Source organism: Fulvia fulva, chromosome 1 (assembly GCF_020509005.1).
Source record: "Fulvia fulva chromosome 1, complete sequence".
In the NCBI taxonomy this organism is placed as follows: domain Eukaryota; kingdom Fungi; phylum Ascomycota; class Dothideomycetes; order Mycosphaerellales; family Mycosphaerellaceae; genus Fulvia; species Fulvia fulva.
The window spans coordinates 867807-890519 of NC_063012.1; the positions used below are offsets into that span (position 1 = coordinate 867807).

The window sequence follows — 22713 nt, forward strand, 5'->3', positions numbered from 1 at the left end:
CCCGGTTTTTGCGCCTCCTCAATCTTCCACATCCAGACACATGAAACGCTACGGGCCACATCCGCCTGTCAAGAAGCACAGCGTCGTTCCTCGCAGCAAGACATCCTGGATCTCAGTTGCCGGCAGTGGGCTCGCAGCAGAACAGCTTACCACCCGCAGCTTCACCTTGCTCGATCGTACTCTGCGAAAAGCTGCAGCTTCTGCGACATGATGCGACGACCGAGCACACGTGTCGACGGCACCGTACTCGTACCTGAAGCCCTTCCAATTTGAGCACGGCCTCATGGTCCTCGATCCTGGTCTCTGTCCTGCTTTGCACCAAGCTTTGGCTGTTGAGACGAGGGCTTCTATATTTCATGCAGATTCAAGGATGTCGCCTCTGGATTTCGATCAAGGTCTTTCTGGAATATGGCACTCAACCTCTGCTGCCTATGGCTACCAAATCTTTTCGACGACTTCCACTTCACTTCAGGCCGGGCTACGTACAGTCGACAAGGATACCATCCAGCAATACATGGCCCAAGTGTGTTTAGGCTATGATAATTTCTAATCAACGCTATGGTCTACACCTCCCCTCGGACTCTCGTACTGGCGTTTTTACTATGGTTGACAACATCCCAACCCGCGCAAGCCGCGGAAACAGCCTCACTCGTCCTAGGCACCGCAACACAAAATCAGCAGAGCGTCGTCGTCTACACAGCGCAAGCACTACCTTCAACAGACACACCAGCAGAAGCCATCTTCTCCGCTGCACTACTTGTGCTTTCCGCCTACTACGAAACGACGAGGCCCACAGATACAGCACCAGCAAGTTGGCCGGAGACATTAGCCATCAACGGGATCATACTGGACATACAGTCTGCACGGCCAACTCCGAAACCTTCATCAGCCACAAGTCAGCGTACTATGGTCTCCACTACAGCCCGCCCAAAATCAACAATTTCCTCAATCCGGTCATCATCACGACTTACGACGACTTCCGCCCTGTCTTCATCAATGAGTTCGAAGACATCTAGCACTACTCATACTTCGACCACAACACACAGATCGTCATCGACACCGAGCGCGGTGCCCAATGATGACAGTAACAAAAATAGCAGCGACGTGGATCGTATTGCTGCTATCGTCGTCGGCACCATTCTTATCTTCATCGCACTGGCCTTCATGCTCTTTCTGATCGGCATGGTCTTTCGAAGGAAGAAGAGCACTGGTAGATTCTCCAAACCAGCAAGATACTCAGTCGCCTCCATGATGACTGGAACCCTACGAGGTGGAACTAGCGACAGAGCATCGCGCCGAGTGCCCACCCCGACTGCCGTCAGAACACTCAACGAAGCCAACGAGAAGGCCTTAGCAAGCGAAGACGGCCGCATCAACAACGACGCAGCATGCCCAGCGCCGCTGATAGCCCGGAACAGCACCATCCGCCCCGTGACAGAAAGCCCAGCAAGTTCCACCTGGTCCAGCCGCCGCTCCGTCGAACGTTTTCGAACTAAACACCTCGTCTCTCAAGGCCAATGGCGCGACAGCCCCCACGAGCTTCCCGGTGTTGAAAGCGCCCACGAGCTAGATGCAACGCCCATCACCCCTGGCGGCATCTCAAGACAACCCTCCTTCAGCTCCTCCGACGCAGACGACTTCACACCTACACCCACCCCGGCACCTTTCTACCGCGACGAAAGCCCACAGCCACACTCAATGGTCGTGATCCACAGTCCCACGACTTCATCGTCCGGCTTCCGCGACTCGGAATCTCGACATCTTACCTCTTCCTCAGGACGAGGAGAATCCCGCGACGCCATCACGCCGATCGTCACACCCGTTGCATCCTATCGCGACCGGAGGCCAGCAAACCTGACCCTGTCTGGCGCTAACAATCGATTCCGAGACCAGAGATTGGTGCCTATGGTCCACTATCACGATGACTCGCCGGATGGTGTATCACCTCTATACAGAGGTCGGGTGTCGCCATTGTACAGACGAAAGTCTTCATCGCCGTCGCCGGGCTATGGGGCGAATGGTGGGTACTCGCCTAGTCCAAGCCCGGGTACAGAGGGAGGGTGTCGCCTCTAGTCCACTATCCGAGTTTTGGGAAGCTATCAGGTTTTGACTTTGGGAGTGATGAGGGAAGGCCGAGGCCGAGTGCGCAGTTGCAGCTACAAGATGGGGATGATGACGGGAATGATGGATGGAGGGCAAATGGCGATAATGTCTTTAGACGATATGAGATGGGGTGAGATCGTGGTCAAAGTTTGCTGGGGTGAAGAGTATGTTAATCACAGCTTCTTGTAGATAGTCATGGTTTGGTTTGAGCGGATAAGGATACCCGGTTGCCTGCAGGTGGTGATGACTACTATGTAATTAGATAATGACAAAGGTTGTTCATGATTGTGAGCCATCTAGATTCAACGTGCAGCCTACTGTTCCATAGCTATGACCTCTTGTATGAGGTCCTCGAGGTTCGAACTTCAGTCAAACTACTAGGTCTTGAGGCGGGTAAAGCCAGTCTGGCATCGCTGTACCTATCTACTGTCCCAAACCACTTGCAACACTCGCGTGAACGCTCATAAGCTAAGCTATACAACACATACTCGCAAAGACGCTGCAGACCACAAGTAATTGCAATCACTGCCCGAGAGTTGATCGTTTGCCACTAACTCACTCACCCGAAAATCGTCTGCCAGCTCTTCTCTTGACTGACATCCATCCAGTGTGCTCTTTCGCCCCCTCCACCAGCTGAATCTAGCCTCTCCCACGTCTCTTTCACGATGTCGACCATCTGCAGCACAGGCTTTTGTGCATACTTCCTGCTAAGAACGAGCATTCGCGCCTCCACCACATATCTCGCGTCGATGACTTCGTTATGGCCAGGAGACGAGCCACCCGCGGCGACGACAGGAGGTAGACGCAGTTGACTCGCGGCGCACATCAGGATCATGGGAAGGAGCCGGCAAGCCGCAGATGTAATCGCCACAGTCTTGACGAGGTCGAGAATATGGATCGCGATCGCTGCGAGCCAGGCGTGGACTTCATCAGGGTATTTTTCTCGAGAGGGTGTGATGATTGAAAGCGCGGCTGGGATGGTGCCTAAGCCCAAGGTCTCTCTAAGCAGCGCTGGGAAAGCGCCATAGATCTCCAGTAAGCCTACATATCTGTACGCATCAGCCATTTTTGAGAGGTCAATGCGAGGTGTTCTTGGGTCGTCGTAGTCGACGATGTCATCCGGCGAGGGAAGTTGAAGCTCTAAGAGGAGACCTTCCAATGTCTTCGTCCAAGCATCATCGATCACGCTCGGGCGTTCGTGGCCTCTTCTCTGAATGGGGAGACCACTTTGTTGTGGTCCGCGCTGCCTGCGGAGCACACGGCCAATCTCAGCGAGGAGGAAGCAGACATCATCCATGACAGCCGACCAAGGGTGAGGTGTCATTGGCTTGTCTCGTGTTGGCAGGGTAAGATCTGGCGCTTTGAGTCCTGACAATGGTGCAAGAGGTACTGGATCGACGAAGCTCGTCAGCATTTCCCAGTACATCATCGCGCTGAGAAAGAAGTCCTTGTGCGGCGATGCTACCAAGTCGTTCCTCTGTAGTTGTCCTTGTAGCAGATTTCGAGCAACTAGCAGGTACTGTAGGCCAAGACTGCTCGCTTGATGCCATGCAGCAGTAGGTCCAAGCAGCAACAGACTGAGCATTACTGCGTCCACGTCTACTTCTTTACTTCGCTTCTGCAAGGCCTGAAGATCTCGCTGTAGAGATGTCCATGCCTCAGAGCGTTTGCCGAGTCCGAGCGCATTGAGGTATGGATACCAATTCGCCAGATGGGCCAGTGACATGAATTGCACCGCCAGATGGACCGTCTGACTCTTCGGGTACAAGTCAGCCGTCAACGTCCGGAATGTGTTCAGATCGGAGTCGAAGCAAGAATACACGGTGCAAATATTGTTGAAGTAATAGTTGACCAAGTCATGGTCGGAAAAGCCTGGTACCTTGCTCGGTTGCGACAAGCGATAAAAAGTTTGGAGAAGTCCCGTGGAGCCAGAAGCACGACTTGACTGTTCCTTCAACTTCCGCTTCGTGTCCTCGTTCTCTGCTATCCGTGCTGGTAGTACGGACAATGTCTGACTTGCTTGGCCAGGAGAGTCGTCGGGACAAGTTGCCAGATTGGGCATGAGGTCCTCAAGTGGGAATGAGAAAGGATATGTCAGACCACCTTCTGCTGCCAAGTCGAAAGATGGCTCCATTAGAGGCGCTGTGAATCCGAAGTCTTCGTAGCCTGACAGATCGATATCTGGCCACTCTGGGACATCCCCCATCTCGTTGGACGCTCCACTCGGGATGGGCATGGCGGAAGCCTGCGCGGCCGTGCTGATGGTCCGAGCATCCGCCTCGGGTGGTGTCTGGTACATTGCGCCGACACCGAACTGCGAATTGCTGCTTGACGATGAGGCCGACTGTGCTACCGAGTTGCTCTCTGTCTGCGGCCGTTTCCGCGGTTGGTCGTAGACCTCGTGCTTGTTCGACCACCTGATCTGCTTGACATAGCCAGGACACTCGACACCATTCGCCGTGCACATTCTACATGCTGGTTTGGCCTCGTCGCACTTGACATGTTTCGACTTGCACCTCTGACAGCCGCCACGGGACTTGGGGCTCTTCAAGGTTCGCTTCATGGCACCAGCTCGTGGGGATGGCGGTGATGGCGGTGATGGTGGTGATGATGTGTTCTGCAGACTTGCCCTGCCAGTCCGACGAATTTCTCCCTGATGAGGCCAGCAGGCACCACTTGCTGCTGACAGGCATTATCTGTGCGGCGGCGGAAAGTGCATTGAAGTGAGCATCACGCTTTCTCCGCCTCCCAGTACTGGCACCCCCCCCCCCCGATATGGTGGATTGGGAACCCCAATGCGGTCTAGACCGCTTTCCGTCAACGTGTCACCGTGTCACCAGGGGTCTGACCCAGCCTCTTTGCTTGCTTGCTATCTTTAACAGCTATCCTACCCCGAACATCATTCTTCCAAACGTCCTGATTGATGTCTGCGTCCATCACCTTACTGTCATATCTACCTGTATCAACACAGCTTCTGATATAACTGCTTCACTGCGGACATTCCTCCCCGCTCAACGCTTACCCTTCAAGCGATGACGAGGCACTGAAGACTTGTACATGATGTTGATGTGCTAGCAAAGACCGGCGCTTCTACCACTGCAGTCCCTTCATACCATGGCTGGAAAGTCAACAACTCCGAAGAAGGCCACGCGCGGATTCTGAGGGACATGGCCTGATGAAGATCCCTGAACGATCAATTGTCATCGCCGTGTGATTGCCCCCGAAGCTCCACGCGGCAGGAGACCTCATGACATCGACCACATCATTGTATCTCAATGCCCTCGGAGACGAACGAGCGCACGAGCGAGGCCTGAAGCACGACGTGCGGTTGCACTATTCGGGAACCTCCCTACAGCTCGTTATCCCCCGTCTGAATTATGCTCGGATGCTGGATACAGCCCACATCGCTTGAACCAACAACTAGATGTGCGCTTCTGCCAGCGACGGCTCTGTCTTAGCGATGCAAATATGTGCCAAGGTGAGCCTCGCATGTCTCACAGCATCAGGTTGCATGCTTCTATCGAGCTGTATGCTGTCTGATGATCTATCCGGCAACGACAGCCGTAGTCTTATCCCTACAGTAGGTCAGCCAGCCACTTCGTAATGCTCTGATCATAGGCTGCAGCCGTGAAGGGCTGCCACTAGATATGCTTCCAGTCGTACAGGAACAGGCATAGCAAACGAGGGATGGACCTGCCGTAACAGGAAGGCATTCACGGCATGGCATTGAGCCCTTCCAGAGACAGCGGAGAAACCTCGTGACCTATTCTCTCGTGGAAAGGTGACTGTCCTCGCTCAGTTGCTCATACGTTGAAATATATGCATCGCATCGCAAGCAGCCGACCTCCTGGCCTACGAGACCAACCTTTTGGTAGAAGAACATGGCCGGCGTGCTTTCAGACGTCGATACACGATCGAATCAGAGCATCGTAGGAGGCCAGACGATTGTTGTCGATGTCTGTGGGCCAACCTCCAAGTGCTCTCGAGGGAAGAAGCTGCCGGGTGTACGAAGTCACGAGTGTCCTTCACTCGCGACGGCATCAACACCGCGGCCCATCGACTGCTTCTACAGTACATGCATCGATGTGCGCGCTCCGCTTCGACAGCACCTGCTTGCGTTGAGGTGATTGGAGCACGTTCCACGCAAGTCACAACCATCATTTGGACTTGAGCTCGGCGGCCATCCGCATTCACGTTACCTCCACATAACACGGCCCATCCCTCGACTCCTGTTCACATCTCTCACGATCTTCCTCCGACAATTCGCCCTTATCATGCACCTCAAGAATGTCTCGAGATGGGGCTTTGACTCGCCTGCTCCAGACATTCAACCCTGCCTTCCGACCTTTCTTGACCGGGATACCTCCATGCCAAGACGCCTCTATCCCGGTACCATTGGAGTGATAATTGTTCCAGAAGACCGCATTGCCTACGATGGGACGGAACTTCAATCCTGGTTGCGCATCGCAAGTGAGGACTCCTCTTGAGCACCAATCCAGGGCTGGAGGAGACGGCCAGGATGGAAAGGAGGTCTGGGAGGTGTCAGCGTGGGTTGAGTAAGCCGTGAGAGTGCGTGTGTAATTGGCGAGAACGTATGTCTTACCTCACCACCTTCGCAGGGCCCTCCATCGGGATCTCACATGCTACATACACGACAAAGTCGAGATCCTCGGATTCAGCATCGCTTCATGCCAATCGTGGTGAGGACGTATATACTCGTTGATGCCGTGCTTGACTGCATGAATATCCTCCACCCGGTCCACCGGCATGAAGCTCTGGAAGTCGGCGACTCGTTTGCGAATACATGATACGACTGCGTCGTCGTTGGGGAGTTTGGCCGAGACCGACGTTCGGAAGTTGCTGTCGTACTCTTTGCCAGCCGGACCGACTATGGCTGAGGGCTTGTAGTGTGGCTCGGCTAGTGCGAGGAGGTGTGAGGATTCATGTTTGGAGAGGAGGTTCTCGATGTATAGCATCAGGGGGTCTGCGGAGATGAGGCGGGTCGTATGGTGATGGTCAGGACATCCGGCTGCGTAGCGCTCGACTATGTCCGCTATGGCATCTGTTGAATTGGCGGCTGGGGCTGTTGTACTCGTTGATGCGATGTCTGGCAGCAGCTGAACCGTCTGCCAAAGCATGAGTCTGGTGCTAATCTGCGGCCACTTGTCGACGAAGAGGAAGACTGAAGTCGCTACCAACGCTGCTCTCGTCCATGTTAACCTGCCGCCCGTGGATGTCGAAGGCTCCACTATCGTGGGAGCCTCTTTTCTGTCCGAGTCATTCCGTAGTGCTCAAGGCCACGATTTACCATGAGTGGCACGACTCCCGTCTCATCCCCTGGCTCCATTTTGTGCCGATATCGAACCACTTTGGACAGGATCTGTGGCATGTGCTCGACTTCATGATGGCGCATGAGGATCATGCCAGTCACATGGCACACTCTGCGCGATCTCACACTTCGCGTGCTGAGGCCTATTGACATGGAGCTTTACCTCTTGCGATTACTTCTGGAATGGGCTCGGATGGTCCAAGCATGAACACGGTTCATACTACGCCAATTTGGACGTAACTCATTAAGTGTGCGCAACTGGGGAGCCGATGGCATGATTTCTACCGTCTATTTCGAGACCGACATAGGGTGTTACGTTGTTCCTCTCCACGGATCGCCGTCAATGACTTGTCCTCCAACATCATGGACCTTTTCTTCACCGCTGGCAAGCTTAGACTGCTCGGAATGTAGCACATCGGCATCCAGACTCACGCTGGACGCCGAGTTCAATGCGTCCAACGTATCGTTGATCATGATCACTGAGGCACAGTGCGCCGCATGTCCGAAGCCACGAACTCTTTTTGGGATCACGATCTTGGTCTCCGGGGCGCGAGCCTCCTTCATCCAGTTGTATATGCAGTGTGCCAAGTGGTGGGCGTGTACGGTATAGTACAGCTGACCCGTATCCGTAAACATTGCGATGTCTTCTTCTTCGGAAATGGGAGAACTCTTGTCCTGCTCTGCGTAGTATGGCCACTTGTAGTCGAACATTGCGGGTGCAGCATAGCGAAACGCATCGGTGATCTTGTCATCTCGGCAATGAGCTGGTAGCCAGGCAAGCTGGACGGGATCGTAAACGCAGTCATTCAATTTCGCCTCAGCGATTGATGCCCCAACGCCGGTGCTGAGCCGTCGCTCAGCCTTCGGACTGACCGTGTCCTTCTGTTGGTACCACACAGTAGCGTGGTCTTCTCAAACGATCCTCGCTTCATCCCCTCTTCAAGCAACCTGTCCTCGTCGGCGTTTACCGAAGAAGTGACTCAAGCCTGGTACTCCCTCATCCCCGGAGAATACCGCCTCCTTCCCATCGAAACACAGCCCACTAACTAACCTCGCATTTGAAGACGGCAGCGGATTCCTCCAAATCGTGCCCTCAATCCAGTCCCATGCCAACCTCCCACCACCTCTACTGTAACAATCCCACGCGCGGAAGGAGATGTCGAAAACGTCTACACCACCGCCGTCTTCCACCAGCTCCATTGCCAGGAACACATCCTCAGGTCCTTCCTGGTCTACGACGGCACGTCAGAACACGCCCTGCATTGCTTCGACTACCTCCGCCAATCCTTGATGGGCTGCGGCGACACAGCTCTAGAAGGATCCGATCCGGGGACCAAGGGGGCGCACGCAACGCACGGGTGGGGAACGACGCATACGTGCAAGGACTGTGATGCGTTGAAGAGGGATGCTGTGGAGAGATGGATTCCGATGGCGCCGACGGGTTGGAGGGAGAGGCATGGCATGTTTCCCGACTCTCGTGGCGCTGGAAGACGATAATGTGATATGTTGTGGTTCCTGCCCCAGGTAGGAAGATGACGGGCGGTTAGGTCGCTCTCGCTTCGCGTGTGAAGACTGTCGCACCTGTGATAGTGGCAACCTGTAGGCAAATGTTGTGTACATCATCAATGATCGTGCTGTGATGCCCAGTCACGCAGCAATTTCAACACTGCACTACGAAGCAGTGGGCTAATACGTACATCAGTACTCAAAATCATCATCAGCAGCCGGCTTCTTATCCTTGCCCACCGACTCCTGCGCGCGGTACATCTCCGCCACCTGTCGACTACTCGTGGCCTGTTCCGCATTCTTGTCATCTCTCACGCGAATGAAGCGCGGGAAGCGTAGACTGACGCCCTTGTGAGTGCCGTCATTTCCAAACTCTGAACTCGCAGCGCGGTATCTCGGACTGAGCGTGAGATCGGCGGTCTTGACCTCCCAGACGAACTTCGGCTCGAACCATACATCTGGCTGGTCGTTCTTGCCCGTGGAGTGGTCGTAGAAGGGCTTGGGTCGGTCGATGACAAGTGGCGAGAGTGTGTCGTAGAGCTCCGCTAATAGAGCTTCGGAGAAGCCAGTGCCGATGTTGCAGACAGTCTCATATTGCTCGGAGCTAGTGTTGTAGCAGGCTAGCTGGAAGGCACCGTACCAGTTGGTCCGCTTGCCTTTGCCGTAGTATGCCCCAAGGACGACCAGATCCAGCGAGTCGCCTGCGCCTGAGAGGTAATCTTTCTTAACTTTGAGCCAGTTCTGCGATCGGCGTGATGGCTCGTAGTGCGATTCGACACCGTCTAACATCTTGACCATCAGTCCTTCGCAAGATGCCTTGATCGAGTCATCCAGCAGAGTCTGAATCTCTTCGATCTCACGAGAGTTGCCGTATTGTGCGAACGCGAACTCTCCCTCGACTTCGTCAAAAGCAGTGTACATAGCCTCGCGACGTTCACGGAATGGCTTGTTGACCATAGCTTCGCCGTTCAGGTACAGTATGTCGAAGGCAAAGACGCAGACCTTGACCTTGATATCCTCTGTCTTGACGTCCTTCTTCTTGCGCGTCATGAGCTGTTGGAAGGGCAGTACGTGCTTCTTCTCGACATCCCAGGCGACGGTCTCGCAATCGAGCACAAAGCTCTTTGTCCCCTCCTTGACCCACTTGGGCAGTCGTTCAAGAATATCCGGGTACTTCTTACTCAAGTCTTCACTGTTTCGCGAGAAGATATTCGATACACCACGATCGCTCTTTCCTGCAGCCGGAGCAACAGTGGCGGCAAAGTCCTGCTCAGCATCGTGTGCAACGAAGTGAATTTGCGCACGTTCGCCATCGTACTTGTACTCGCAAGTGAAGTCCTTGCCCTCAAAGCGGTCGAGCACTTCACCGATGGACTTGGTGGGCTTCGCCAACATGGGCTTCAGTGGTACACCAGGTCGCAGCTTGAGTGAGTCGCGAAGCTTCCAGATGCCGTTCTCCAGTAGTGCTGGCACAATGACCTCGTAGGCTGGCAACTCGTTGTAGACTGCTTTGAAAACCTCTTCGCCCTTCTTCAGCTGCTCCTCGGTAGGCACCTTCTTGCCGTCCTTGGACACTTCATGTGCGACCATGGCGTGAGAGAGCGCAACCTGAAGGTTCTTGTCTGCCAGGCCCAGTCTCATCTTGCCTTCCAGGGCGCGGATGATGAATTTCGACTCGCTCGGGCCACCTTTGTCCTTGTTGATGTCGATCTGCTCTCCTTTCTTCATGTTGACATCAGCGCTGGACAACAGCTTCTTGATGCCATCGACTTTACGACCCTGAGCGCCTTGACCTTCAACAGTAGCAATCCTCATCAAGCCTTCATGGACACCTCGCACAGTCAAGGGCTTCGGATTGAACATAGTAGGTTGATTGCCACGACTCTTCGCAGCAACAAGTCCCAGGTCGCCGATCTTCTGCTGGTCATCTTTGATGATCTTCAAGCTGCGTCCTGTGCTCTCGCCGATAGCCTTCATGATCAGAGACTCTCCAATGCCAAGTTCGATACCTGCATAGTCGGCTGCGAGTTTGCCAATCATGAGGAGTACGGTGGGCAGGAGATCTTCGGGTGTAAGTCGAAGCACTTGTCGTAGGAACAATGAGCAATGAGCGAGAATCTCGAGTCGCTTGGTGGTCATCTCGATCTTAGAGAACGTGGTGCATAGCGCAGCATATGGCACAGGATCACCAGCTTTCCAGTCCGGATACGGGTCTTTGCCAGATGATTTGAGAGTGCTCTGGACCTTCTCACGAGCTTTGGCTGCCACTTCTGGCTTGACTTCTTCCTCATCTTCAGACACTTCAGCTTCGGACTCACTGCCAACCTGTTTCTCGTCATTCTTATCGATGTCGTCCTCGTCAACGGGAACAGCAGCTGCCTTCGACTTCGGTTTCACCGGTGTCTTCGTCTTAGGTTCTGGCTTTGACGGCTTCTTCTTTACGGGCTCGTCGTCTTCGTCGTCTAGATCGATCGTTTGCTTCTTTGCAGTCGATTTGGCAGAAGTCTTGCTGTCCGACTTTGCAGGCGTAGGCGACTTCGACTTCTTCGCAGGCTTCACCTCTTCCACCTCATCATCGTCCTCTGCAGGCACAGCCTTGACTTTGGACTTTCCGTTCGTCTTCTTCGCCACGCCCTTCTTAGTGCCGGCTGGAGCAGGTTTCTGGCGCTGCTTCTTGGTCGGAGGCTCATCGTCATTTTCATCAGCCTGATCCTCGCCATCCTCTGAAGCTCGACGCTTCTTGGGTGTAGCAGATGAGGCCGGCTCCTTCTTGACTGGTGCATCATCGCCCGAGACATCCTCCTCCTTCTTTGCGGTGTCAACATCATCCATTTCAACATCTTCGTGCTTGGTGGTTCCATTCGTTTCTGGTGTGGATGCCTCAGCTTTCACATCCTCCTCTTCATGCTCCTTCTTCGGCTCGGCCTTGGACGAGAACTTCAGCTTCGCTTGCTGTGGCTTCGCTGCTGGTCCGCCATTGCTTCCGAAGAACTTGCTATGACGATCGTCAGCATACAGTGCCACGTCCAAGGGAAACAAGGTGCATCCAACCGCACCCAAGAGTCTGCTGATTCATAACATACCCGAGAGTGGCCTGCTTGGGCGCCATCTTGCCAATTCGCGTTCTGTCGGTCCGAGGTACGACCCAATGCTTCCAAAGTGATCTCGAGTCCCGTGCTGTAGCCTGAGGTTCTGGCGTGGGCAGCTGGTGGGCGATGAGGACGACTTGGGAGGGATCACGTCGATATATCGCCCTGCAGAACGATCGTGGCAGCGGGCAGCGAGACCATAGCATTCCACAGTCACATGCAGAGTTGATGTTGGAGTAAAGTGTCGAGATGGAGGTGGTGTTTCGTGTGACGCGTAGAGTGGACGCGGTAGAACTACGCGATCAGCATCTCGGCCTGGAGCTTGCCTTCGCCGACATCATTGCATCACCAATTTCTGTCTACATGTAAGTTATCATAAACACGACAACTTTCATAATCTAACGGTATTAGGTCTCGACCTTGACGATACTCAATCACAGCCATCCTGGCGTCCACCTTCTGCAAACCATCCTCGTCCCCATCTTCAACACCACCAACCGAACCGCCACCGCCACCGCCTCGCCTCCTACCACCTCCCACCATGTCACGAACACCCGAGCAACCCACTCTCACCCCGCGCTTCTGCTTTAACCAGACCGCGCTCAGAGGTAAGCTACCACACACCCACTACCACCTATCCCCTCAGCTCACGCTCATACAAGCCCTTCTCGCACCTTAGACTTCCTCCGCACCTCACGAACAGCCGTCGACGACACAATATCGCAAAATCTAAACGCCCTCGTAACACCAGGCTCGCACCCATGGGACCCATCCTCAACCTCCCAATCACAGCCACGTCCCACAGGCAAGAGGCCTATAGCACCATCTGCATGCGATAGCTTCAAACAACAAGTCCTCTTCCCTTCCTGGCAGCGCCGGAGCGACGTCCTAACCTATTGCGCCGGCGTCGCCACCTCCCCAGACCCCGAAGATCCCGACCACCTCCTCCGCTCAGACGAAGACGCCCGCGCTCGTGAACGGCAGGTAGACGAACGTCTCGATCCCTACAGCAGTCGATACTTTCCCCGAGAAGCGCGGACAGAGGCGCTAGCGGGGTTGATAAGGAACGAGAGAATGGTCGAGAACATAATCCGTGCGAGGACGTGGGGACTGGTTGGAGAGAGATGTGAGAATGATGGGCAAGGTGCAGATCAAGCTCTGGATGAGTGGAGGAGACATAGGGCGGAGAGTGCTGCCAGTCGCGTGGTGGAGAAGATACTGCCAGGCGGACGATAACGTCACTTGTACAGCACGGCACAAGCCTCGACGAGGCCAGCATGACAAGATACAGATAGACAGCATTACAGCATGAGTATGATGTACAGAACTTAGAACTCAGTAGGAGTGGGTAGTACTAATCTCTACTCCCTCCTAAAGCAAAGCACATCATAACAATCCAAGCAAGCAATCAATATGCCACGTGCCCTCCCATATCCGCTCCTAGTTCTTTCTCCCTCTCTCAAAAAGTACAGTGGTAGTCCTCGGGTCTGCCATCCATGCAATCATATCTACATCTCTCAAAGTCCCTACCATCCCTTTTTTCGAATCCCATAATACTACAACCCGTTAATCAGAAAGAATGCATCCATTTCTAGTCTCTCCGCGTAACGCCTTGGCCCCATCCCGCTATGCAAATGGTATGATGGTCGTCGTGAGTGGAAAAGCAAATGCGAAAGCCGTAGAGGGTATAGTGGCTCCCGCTGCAGTTTCCGCCTTTCGCAAGTAGTGTTCAACGCCGATAGTAGTAGTAGTCGCTCCTGTTCCGAAGTTCATCGTGAGCGTATCTTCAGAGAAGTCGTTATCACAATTTGGTCTTTATCGCCCGGAACTCATTGTGGTCGAAATCGAGGTCGTGTGAGCATGAGATCTTCAAGGCCAAGTCCTTGATAGACGTGAAGGCCTTGTAGGTGTGCTTGGTCTCGACATCGATGTCTCCAACGCCCCCATGTCCGGTATTTATGACTTCTCCTGATTGTTCGAGGTACCGCATGAGTCCTTACTCCCGTGCCCCTAATACCTAAAATCCGCAAGGTCCGATGAGTTCTACTGCGGGACTCCCTTCCGCAGCTGCTGACCCTGCGCGCCGTAGCCGTTGGGCATGGACATGGGAACACCACCTGGGTCCGCCTGATCCGAAAGCGCCAGGAGGAGTTGCGCCAGGCATCTCTTAGTCGCGGCATCGTCTCGCAAGACTGGCGAAAAGGTCGCATCTCGAAGTGGTTCTGGTAAGCACTGTCGTAAGGCCTCACGGGCACGGGCGTTGTCGGATAGTCTGGAGGCGTTAATACAAACCGTGCTGAGCTGATTAGCATCACTTACCGCAGGAAGCACCTGACGACATGCTTAAGGAGTCTGACTGTCTGCTGATCCACAAGCTGGGTGACCATGTTCGACAACACCGTGCCGACCGCGTAGAAGCGCTCGTAAGTCTGGCAAATGTACTGCAAGCCCATGTCGTCGAGGAGGATCTTTTGAACGATGAAGATGGCAACAGTCTTGCTGAGCTCCGACCCGGTCTCCATGATTCGCAGACATAGCGGAATGATCTCGGTGGTGAGGAGGAAGTTGATCACCTCAGAGCTATCATTTTTGACCAGCGCCCCGATTACGCCGAGTGATGTCAATCGTAGATATTCGAATGGCCGAGACTTCGAGGTTGTGTTGAGAAATGGATATAGAAATAGTGGTATGTGGGCTGCAAAGGCGGTCAGTCGTGGGCGCTTTGGCGCGTCGATCAAGATCGCATACCGTTCAGAAACAGTCCTCTGGTCTCGCTATGCGATGCGACACATTGAAGCAGCGCCAGGGCGTTGCATACTCTGTTCGAAGCAGCTGCAGTGAGCTGCGATGGGTTCAGCAGAGGGTACACGGAGATGATCTCCTGCAGGAGGGACGTCATGACGCCTGCCTGTTGTCAGTTGTCGCGCGCTCCCAGCTTCTTCTTCACACAACATACCAAAGGAGTGCCATAGTATGAGCGCCAGCTCAGGCACTTGCTCTCTCTTTTTGCTGAGCTCAAGCAGAGCTGCTTCCCGCGTGTTCGCATTCAGAACTTGCGCTATCCACTCCAGCACTCGTCTGTTGTCCTCTGTGATGTTGTCGCCCGGACCAATGATACTGCCGCCATTGTGATCGCCTGGACCTCCCGAGCCACCCAGTGGCCCGCCGTTGTTGTTGATGCCGTTGCCGGCGCCGTTCGTCGCATTGGCTAGGGGATTCGTGTTTCCGCCGTGTTGACCAGCTGCGCTCATGGTGCGCCCGTAGTTTTGCTGCTGCGCGGCGGCGTTCGCAGCAGCTGCAGCCTGCGTCTGAGCAGCATACTGATTGTGCGGTGCTTGCGGCAGGTGCTGCCAGTCGGGCTGTTGGTGATACTGGTTCTGATATGCTGGGTGATGCATGGTTGTCGAGGCTCGGCGCGGAGGCACATGCGGTCCTCGTCTGCGCGCCTTCGCTGGTAGTGCTGCTATCTGGCGGTTGATTGTGGCTGTCGGGTGGTGGAAGTAGTGAAGCGATGGGTGCTGTGAGGGAGTCGTATACTGTTCTGAGGATATTGGAGGTGCAGACCGCTGCAGCAGGGCAACTTGGAGCAAGAGCTACCCAAAGCGCTCGAGTCCCGATCGCGGAGACAGCCGCTAGCCGCCAAAGCTTGGGTTGAACGTGCTCGAACGAACGGTTCTTTGTATCACAACATGTGTTTGTGTTACTGTTACTGCACGCTACAATGGATCTAGTGATGGCTCGAAAGTGGTCTCGTTGCGAGAAAGTCCTCGGCTCACGCTGTACAAGGCAGCACAGGCTCAGAAAGCCCCTCTGCGCGTTCTTTCTACACAGTGTTCATCAAAGAAGAGCAGTATCATACAATGTCACAGCCATCCCACATCACTTCGCCTTACTACGAGCAGACTTCCTCTCGCCAGGAATGGTAGCCTTCACTTCCTTCTTCGGCGTCGCCTTGGCCGCTTTCTTCGGCGCAGCTTTGGCTTTCTTCGCTTTGGCACGTTTCTCGTCTTCATCGCGCTCCTCAGCACCATCAACTTCCTCTTCCTCCTCAACAGGCTCCTCCTTCACCTTCTTGGCTCTGCCGCGTCTCTTTGGAGGGGCAGACACATTGTCTGTTTGCGGCTCCTCGGCCTTGACTTTCTTGCCACGCTGCTTCTTCGCCGGCATGACCTCTTCCTCTTCATCATCCTCGTCCTCCTCCTCAGCCTTAGCTTTCCGCTTTCTGCCCTTTGCAGGCTTCTTCTCGTCATCCTCTCCATCAGAAGCGACATCCCCAGCAACCGCCCCAGTCTTCTTCTGAACAGCCGGCACAACCGCAGAAGTACGTCCCCCAACCGTAATGTGCGTGATCTTATTCCCGTTCGGCAGGACATTTGCATCTTTCTTGCCCTTGTCCCATCGATACTTCATCAACCACGTATCCGGGAACTTCGAGCTATCCGCTAACGTCTCACACGCAGTCGTACACACATCGATCAGCGCATCATGTAACTTCTTGATCTGCCCCTCGCCAAAGGTATTGCTGTACTGCTCCGGATGTATTCTCGCTTGGTATAGAACCTCATCGGCGACCCAGTTACCCACACCACTGATGTTCGCTTGATCGAGTATGAGAGCTTTCACAGGAACCTTCTTCTTGCCCAGCAATTCCGCAAGCCACTCTACCGTGACCACATCTTTATCAACAACAGGGTCCGGCCCGTTCTCCTTCAATGGTGAGTTCTGCCGTATCTCCTCAGCAGGACACTCCACCAGGCCTATCCGTCCCAGTCTCCTCGCATCCACGAACGCAACCTCGACTGCCTCCCTGTCTCCTTCCGCTTCGCATTTGAGTAGGAACTTCGTCCACTTCGGATTCGGCGGCCACTCTTCCTGCTCATCCTTCTTCTTCGCCTGCTTATAGTATCCCGTCTCTTCAGTACTATACTTGATCCATCCACTCATCCCCAGATGTAGCACCGCCTGTGGGGGCTTATCGAACGTAAGGTAAAAGTATTTCCCCTGCTGTCCTGCAGAGACGACTTTCTTGCCTGTCAATGCTTTAGAGAAGGCCTAAGATACATAAATCGTTAGCGATACTCAATCGCTGTGCACAGCAGTGCACCCTGTGGTAACCCCACCGTTCGTTGCGTACCTGAGCCGTCGTACCGCCCTTCTTGCCATACACGATATCATCATCGAAGGGGACGCATTGGGTGATGGTGCGGGAGACGAGGTGTTTGCGGAGATAATGGACTGTACGGGCGATTTCGCCAATTTCTGGCATGATATCTGTATTGCACTCCTATTGTTGATGTGGAGTGGTGACTTGGGGTATGGATGTCGCGTTAACACATCAATATCAAGAGCAACCAACAATCATGAAGCGCGACCCTGAGCTCCAGCTTAGGCTCAACTCTCGACGCGCCCTGCGCGCGAAGTCGCGTTCGCGTTCGAACGCCATAATTATAATAAATCCAACCGCAGCGACGTTCGAAGCTTCAACCAAAAAGGCACGATGTCCCATACAGATATCAGCTTCATGCGTAGCATTCGTTGGTCTAGACCATCTCATCGCGCGCCTGTACTTACAGCCAAGCAATCTCGATCTCGAAGCAAGGACGATTGCGTGGCAGGAAGGGATGATCGAGCATCGGAGTTCGAAAATAGAAACAAAAAAAGAAAGGTGAGACCTGCGACTCGTGCGTTGCAGATTTGTGTGGGTCAGTCACAAAAGCAGACTGTGGGGTCTGAACAAGGGAACGACAAGTTGGTAGCACGGTAGGTTTGCCTGATGAGTATGAATGCACTCTTCACGTCTCGATTGACCACTCTCTACAGTAGGTAAGTATCTCCCATTCCCCTCCTCCTTTCCCATTTAGACATTTGTTGCGCTCCATCCCAACAGCAAGCAACTCCAGTCCAACTCCGCGCCAATGCAGCTCACATCGTAACATGAGCGAAAAGACGTCAATCCGTGATACCATAATGCATGCCCTAATCACGCAGAACCAGAACCGCCCCCCCCGGCGCTCCTCCAAATGGTATGTGCTCCAGCATTGATCCAAAATTGCTCCGATAGCACCATGCCTGCCCAAATAAAGACAAACTACAAATGAGACCCGACCGCGGCGAACAAGTTCCTGTGGCCGGGCGAGGTATTGACATACGAAAGATCGCTGAAAGCTACGGGTGACATAGCCAAAACTGCGCCGATGCTAGATCGCGTCAAGATTGTTGTAAAAGTGTAAGGAGCCTTTCGCTGAATAGTCGCTCAAAGCAATAAGAAATGGTAGTTGAAGTTGTCGATGAAATGTCGATGAGGTTATCGTTGTGGTTGGTCCTGGTTGCGACGAGCCTCGCGTAGGCGGGCACGTTCCTCTTGCCGCTCGGCAGCTTTCTGTGCGTCAGGATCCGTCCGTGGTGGTCGGTCAGTCTTTGCGTCGTTGCCGCCAGGTAGAATGCGGCTGACGTTGTATGCGAGTGACTCGATGATGATCTTTCGCAGTTCAGCGTCTTCCTTCATGTCCTCGGCGTTCAATCGGAAGCGCTCTTGCTTATCCATGTCTCTTCGGCGCATGGCCTTGATCTCGGCGACAATGTGCATGAGTACACCTTCCGGGCATCTGTTGCGCGGAGCGGCGTCACGGGCAGGGTTGCGGACATATCGTCGAGTGACATCTTGGCAACCATCGGCAGAGAAGGCCATGCAGTAGCTAAGCTTCTTGCGCCAGCCTGTATGTCGTGTCAGTGGCTTGAGCGATGATCGCCATGTGGTGGAACATACCTTGAGTGTAGAGCAGTGGAGCATCCCACGATCCTTCGCAAACATCGACATGCACCCACCGCTTACGGTGAGTACTGTACACTTCGGTCCAGACGTGGTCTTCTGCGTTCCATACCCACCGCACCCGGCTACCGATAGCTCTGCACAGCATTGAGAAACAGTTGGCCCATTCGCCGACCCGGCCACGCCTGGTTTGTAGCAGTACGAAGGCGTCGTTGTATCGTGGAAATCGCTCGTAGGAAAGACACTGTGGGTTGCTGCATTGGTATAGCTCGACTCGGCTGGCTCCTCGTGCAGACTCGTCCGGGATGGGTGCTACCATGCCCTTGCCCACGGTTGGGGAGTAGCATGTCGCACACTTGGGGTTGTTGACCCACTCGAAGAACTCATTCTTGAACCACTCCATCAAGGCCTGGACTATGCAGTCTTGGTAGCCCCATTGTGCCTTGACGCCTAGTGATGCAGCTTCGGCTTCCAGTACATCTGATCGTTCCTGTGCAGTGTCGTATATTCGTTGCAACGGAATGCTACCGAGCGCCTCGTCTAACAGTCCTGGGTTCTCCCATTTCATCGGTGTATTTGATAGTGAAACCAGCATGTTACGCATTCGTATCGACTTTGCGTCTGTTGGCGGGGTAGGCGTGATTGGGATGTTCTTCAGTGACGAGTACGATGGAGGAGGTGATTGTGTTCGTGGGACGCCTTCCTGTCCTGGTATTGAAGGAGCCTCTCGTGAAGGTGGAGGTGGTGTTTGGGACGAAACATCGTGGGCCTGTCGCGGCGGTAGTGCGGGCGGTTGTGATGGTCGGACTACAATATCGGTATTGATTCGCGAGTTTCCCCGTCGCAGCGAGCCAGGTCTGCTATTCAACTCGTTCATGCGCTTCGTCGAGAGGGTGCGTCGGAACTGTGCAGTGAGGTCGGCAGCCCATGTGTCGGGCAACGGCTGCGACGAAGGGACCGGCTTGCGACGAGGCACGCCACTGTTTGGGGGCGGTTGGTCGGCCATGGTCGCGGTGTCTCGCTCGCAGCGGAAGGGAGTGTGGTGAGGGTCGTGTTGAGCGAAGGAGAGAGGGTGGTGGATGTGAGTCCGCTCGAAGGGGTGGCAGTGGCAGTGTCGCAATGTCGAATCCCGCTCAGCCCTGCGCCTCGAGGCCTCGAGGTCAAGTCACGGGCTCAAGTGCCGAGGGGACCACTTTCGATGTTCGTTGATGGATGTAGACTGCAACTGGCAATATCTCGTCGCCGCGAGAGTATGCAGTGTGCAGCGTGTTTGCAGGCGCGAGAGACGTTGGCAACGGCGTCGACGGTATGTTGGGTGTGAGAGAGAGATCCGTTGGTGTAATCGCAGGCTCGCAGCCCGGCTATTGCTTAATCCACCATGGCCACTGGCCACTGGCCACGCAACACTACGCGTAAGCCTCGACGAGTCTACCCAAACTACGCCTTGGCGCAATCGAAAGAGATCGCAACGTGCTTTCAAGACTCTAGTTGGTGCAGATTGTTTGTACAGTAGGCGTCGACTCTATCCATCTGTCGAGACGAATCTTTCACTTGTCTGGCGTCGAGGTCATCGTCGCTCATAATCACCAAAATCCCCCAGCTTATTTTGGGTGATTCGATCTGTCCGCACCGAGCTCAGGTCTCTTGATGCATTGCAGGCATAATACTCCAAAGGTGGACTGAAGGATCTTCACAGAGGTGTGTTGGTCCTCTCGCACATTCTAACGTTCTTATGACAGCTTAGCAATGCATTCGTAAGTGGACTGAATCACGTTATGCGTAAGATACGCCTCTGCCAAGGTGTACCCTAAGAGGGAAGAGGCGATGCAAGACGAGGAAACGTAGTCTTGTCTACGACGACAAGACTAGCAGGCTGTGCGTGTACTGATGATTGGAAGATGTCTTGGATAGCAAGACATGACTTTGTCACGGTGTAGTGCTCCGTGCGATGGCAAGGAGTCGTAGTTGAAGTTGTCTCAACTATCTGCAGGAGCGTTGTTGTTGTTTTCAAGTTTGGCCACTGCGGAAATATGCTGCCCCTGAGCCTGCATTATCCTCCGAGTAGGAGGTATGGGCAGGCGTCTGTCAACAAGAAGAAAATCGAATCTGCTTCTCGTTGAGAACAATTGACTCCGACCTCTCCAAAGATCCTAGTGTACGGCGTTCCTGACTCTTCCTCGAACTGCGATAACACTTCACGCCAGCGCAGCAGGTAGACCGCGTGTGCGAGCTCCAGTCTCCTCTTTTGCAATGTCGTTGAATCGCTTCCGTGATGGGTGGTGTTGCTGCTGTGGGTGATCGTACTGGCGAGTAATGAAGCGAGCATTACACAAGTCTGTAAAGAAGAGTTGGCTTGCCGGCGAAGGAGTAACGGGAATTTGAAATGGTTGCTGGATGTTGACAGGAGGCAGGCAGCAGTTGGCTGCTAGCAGAAATTCTGGGCGCAACGCGAACGTGATGCGGACCACTAGGTGCGGAAAGCGCTCATGAATGCGCTTAAGGCTAAGACATGTCAGTTTTACGTTTAGGTCAGTACATGTATGTCAAGTACTCACATGTTGGGGTAGGTCGAATGGCCTGGCATGCCGCGAACGAGTAAGGTCACTTCTCTCCCTTGTATAGCTGCCTGTTCTAACAGCTCAATGGAGAGAGTCTCTGGCAAGGTGTTGAAAGAGCTATGGTAGATTGGAAGAGGGTACCATGACTTGTGTCCTAATCATCTTGTGAGTATGTGCAACGGCCCAGGTATGGCATTGTATAACTTACCACTGAAGACGATGCTGTGGCATGTACCAGGGTGTGGGAAGACGTCTCTGCCGGCAGTGAGCTGTTCCTGGAGGCGATTGGCCTGAATACAATCATTCCGCACGATCTGGTTCTCGATGTGCAAGATAGCTTGGCGAAGAGGTGTTACGTGGCTGCTAGTTCTCGCGATCACAATCAGCATCGAACCCATCGGGGAATGCTGATGCACATGTTGGCGCTTCTTGAAGAACAATTCAGCAGGGGCATATGCTGGGCATCGCTGGGCTTTGATGCCTTGCTGCGTCAACTTGTCCTCCAGTTCGGCCGTTGACGACATCACAATAGAAGCTTCCCCGTCAATCGACGACTGTGCCGGAGGAGCATGCTCGTCGTGGATGGCCAGTTACCCCAAGCGCTGTTGTAACAGATGTGCACTTGGGTGTTGAGCAAAGTCGTCAGGGACGTGGCCTTCATTTAGTGGCAAGGCACTGATGAGCTTCGCGTCATCGTGCTTTGGAAATCCTAGTGTCGACCACTTGGAGGGTGGTGTTGTCTTCAGGAGCTTGCTGCCACCGATCTGTCCGCCGCTATCTCCATATCAGACCGCGTGGATTGAAAATTGAGTGGCGGGTGTATTTTTGGCCTTAGGTAAGATCACGTAAATATCTCGGCTAATCAAACACACCCACTACTTTCATTCCCTAAGGGTCTGAGGACAAGCCGGGCTCTAAAGCCAATCCACTACTATAACTAACAACACGTATATATAAAGCGTATATTCTCGCGTTCTAATAGTACGAGGCCTATTAGAAAGTATATACGATAATATCTAGATAGGTAATATTAGTAAATAGACGCCGGCTTTAGGTTATATAGAGCCTAAGGAGAAATATCGCTAAGGCGGATTACTATAGCTTAATAATATATAGTAATCTATTTACTACTTCTACTTCTACTTACTATATAACGTGCTTTACTACCGAGCGGGCTACACTACCGAGCGGGCCACTTTTGCTAAGAACTGTACCACTTCTACAGATATAGCTATACAACTACTATTATAGCGTATATTGTCTTTAAACGAGGCTAAACTAATCTTAGCTGTCTAGGCTACGAAACGCGACGTAATAATCACGAATCGACTTACTATAAAGGTATACGACGCGTCTCGA

At 53.7% G+C, this 22713-nt stretch overlaps 8 protein-coding genes across 8 annotated transcripts; 2 read left to right on the forward strand and 6 right to left on the reverse strand.

Moving 5' to 3' along the window:
- Window positions 1-558: 558 nt before the first annotated feature.
- On the forward strand, window positions 559-2073 carry CLAFUR5_00220 (uncharacterized protein; the record flags this gene model as incomplete). Its single annotated transcript, XM_047899368.1, has 1 exon — window positions 559-2073. One exon carries the CDS (start codon window positions 559-561, stop codon window positions 2071-2073), a length of 1515 nt encoding a protein of 504 aa, XP_047757200.1.
- Window positions 2074-2662: 589 nt separating this feature from the next.
- CLAFUR5_00221 (Beauvericin cluster-specific repressor) lies at window positions 2663-4666 on the reverse strand (the record flags this gene model as incomplete). The annotated part of the gene is made up of 1 exon (XM_047899369.1): window positions 2663-4666. One exon carries the CDS (start codon window positions 4664-4666, stop codon window positions 2663-2665), a length of 2004 nt encoding a protein of 667 aa, XP_047757201.1.
- A 1884-nt stretch (window positions 4667-6550) lies between these two features.
- On the reverse strand, window positions 6551-8632 carry CLAFUR5_00222 (uncharacterized protein; the record flags this gene model as incomplete). Its single annotated transcript, XM_047899370.1, has 4 exons — window positions 6551-6635; window positions 6820-7308; window positions 7749-8340; window positions 8401-8632. The coding sequence occupies 4 exons, from the start codon at window positions 8630-8632 to the stop codon at window positions 6551-6553; spliced, it is 1398 nt and encodes a 465-aa protein (XP_047757198.1).
- Window positions 8633-9130: 498 nt separating this feature from the next.
- Window positions 9131-12233, reverse strand: CLAFUR5_00223 (DNA ligase 1; the record flags this gene model as incomplete). Its single annotated transcript, XM_047899371.1, has 2 exons — window positions 9131-11933; window positions 12022-12233. 2 exons carry the CDS (start codon window positions 12231-12233, stop codon window positions 9131-9133), a joined length of 3015 nt encoding a protein of 1004 aa, XP_047757199.1.
- Window positions 12234-13159: 926 nt separating this feature from the next.
- Window positions 13160-13339, forward strand: CLAFUR5_00224 (uncharacterized protein; the record flags this gene model as incomplete). Its single annotated transcript, XM_047899372.1, has 1 exon — window positions 13160-13339. One exon carries the CDS (start codon window positions 13160-13162, stop codon window positions 13337-13339), a length of 180 nt encoding a protein of 59 aa, XP_047757204.1.
- A 731-nt stretch (window positions 13340-14070) lies between these two features.
- Window positions 14071-17293, reverse strand: CLAFUR5_00225 (Cell differentiation protein rcd1; the record flags this gene model as incomplete). Its single annotated transcript, XM_047899373.1, has 7 exons — window positions 14071-14299; window positions 14347-14722; window positions 14776-14931; window positions 14984-15235; window positions 15921-16139; window positions 16353-17079; window positions 17162-17293. 7 exons carry the CDS (start codon window positions 17291-17293, stop codon window positions 14071-14073), a joined length of 2091 nt encoding a protein of 696 aa, XP_047757205.1.
- Window positions 17294-18331: 1038 nt separating this feature from the next.
- On the reverse strand, window positions 18332-19802 carry CLAFUR5_00226 (uncharacterized protein; the record flags this gene model as incomplete). The annotated part of the gene is made up of 2 exons (XM_047899374.1): window positions 18332-18741; window positions 18794-19802. The coding sequence occupies 2 exons, from the start codon at window positions 19800-19802 to the stop codon at window positions 18332-18334; spliced, it is 1419 nt and encodes a 472-aa protein (XP_047757202.1).
- Window positions 19803-20991: 1189 nt separating this feature from the next.
- CLAFUR5_00227 (uncharacterized protein) lies at window positions 20992-21878 on the reverse strand (the record flags this gene model as incomplete). Its single annotated transcript, XM_047899375.1, has 3 exons — window positions 20992-21298; window positions 21352-21508; window positions 21563-21878. The coding sequence occupies 3 exons, from the start codon at window positions 21876-21878 to the stop codon at window positions 20992-20994; spliced, it is 780 nt and encodes a 259-aa protein (XP_047757203.1).
- Window positions 21879-22713: the final 835 nt, after the last annotated feature.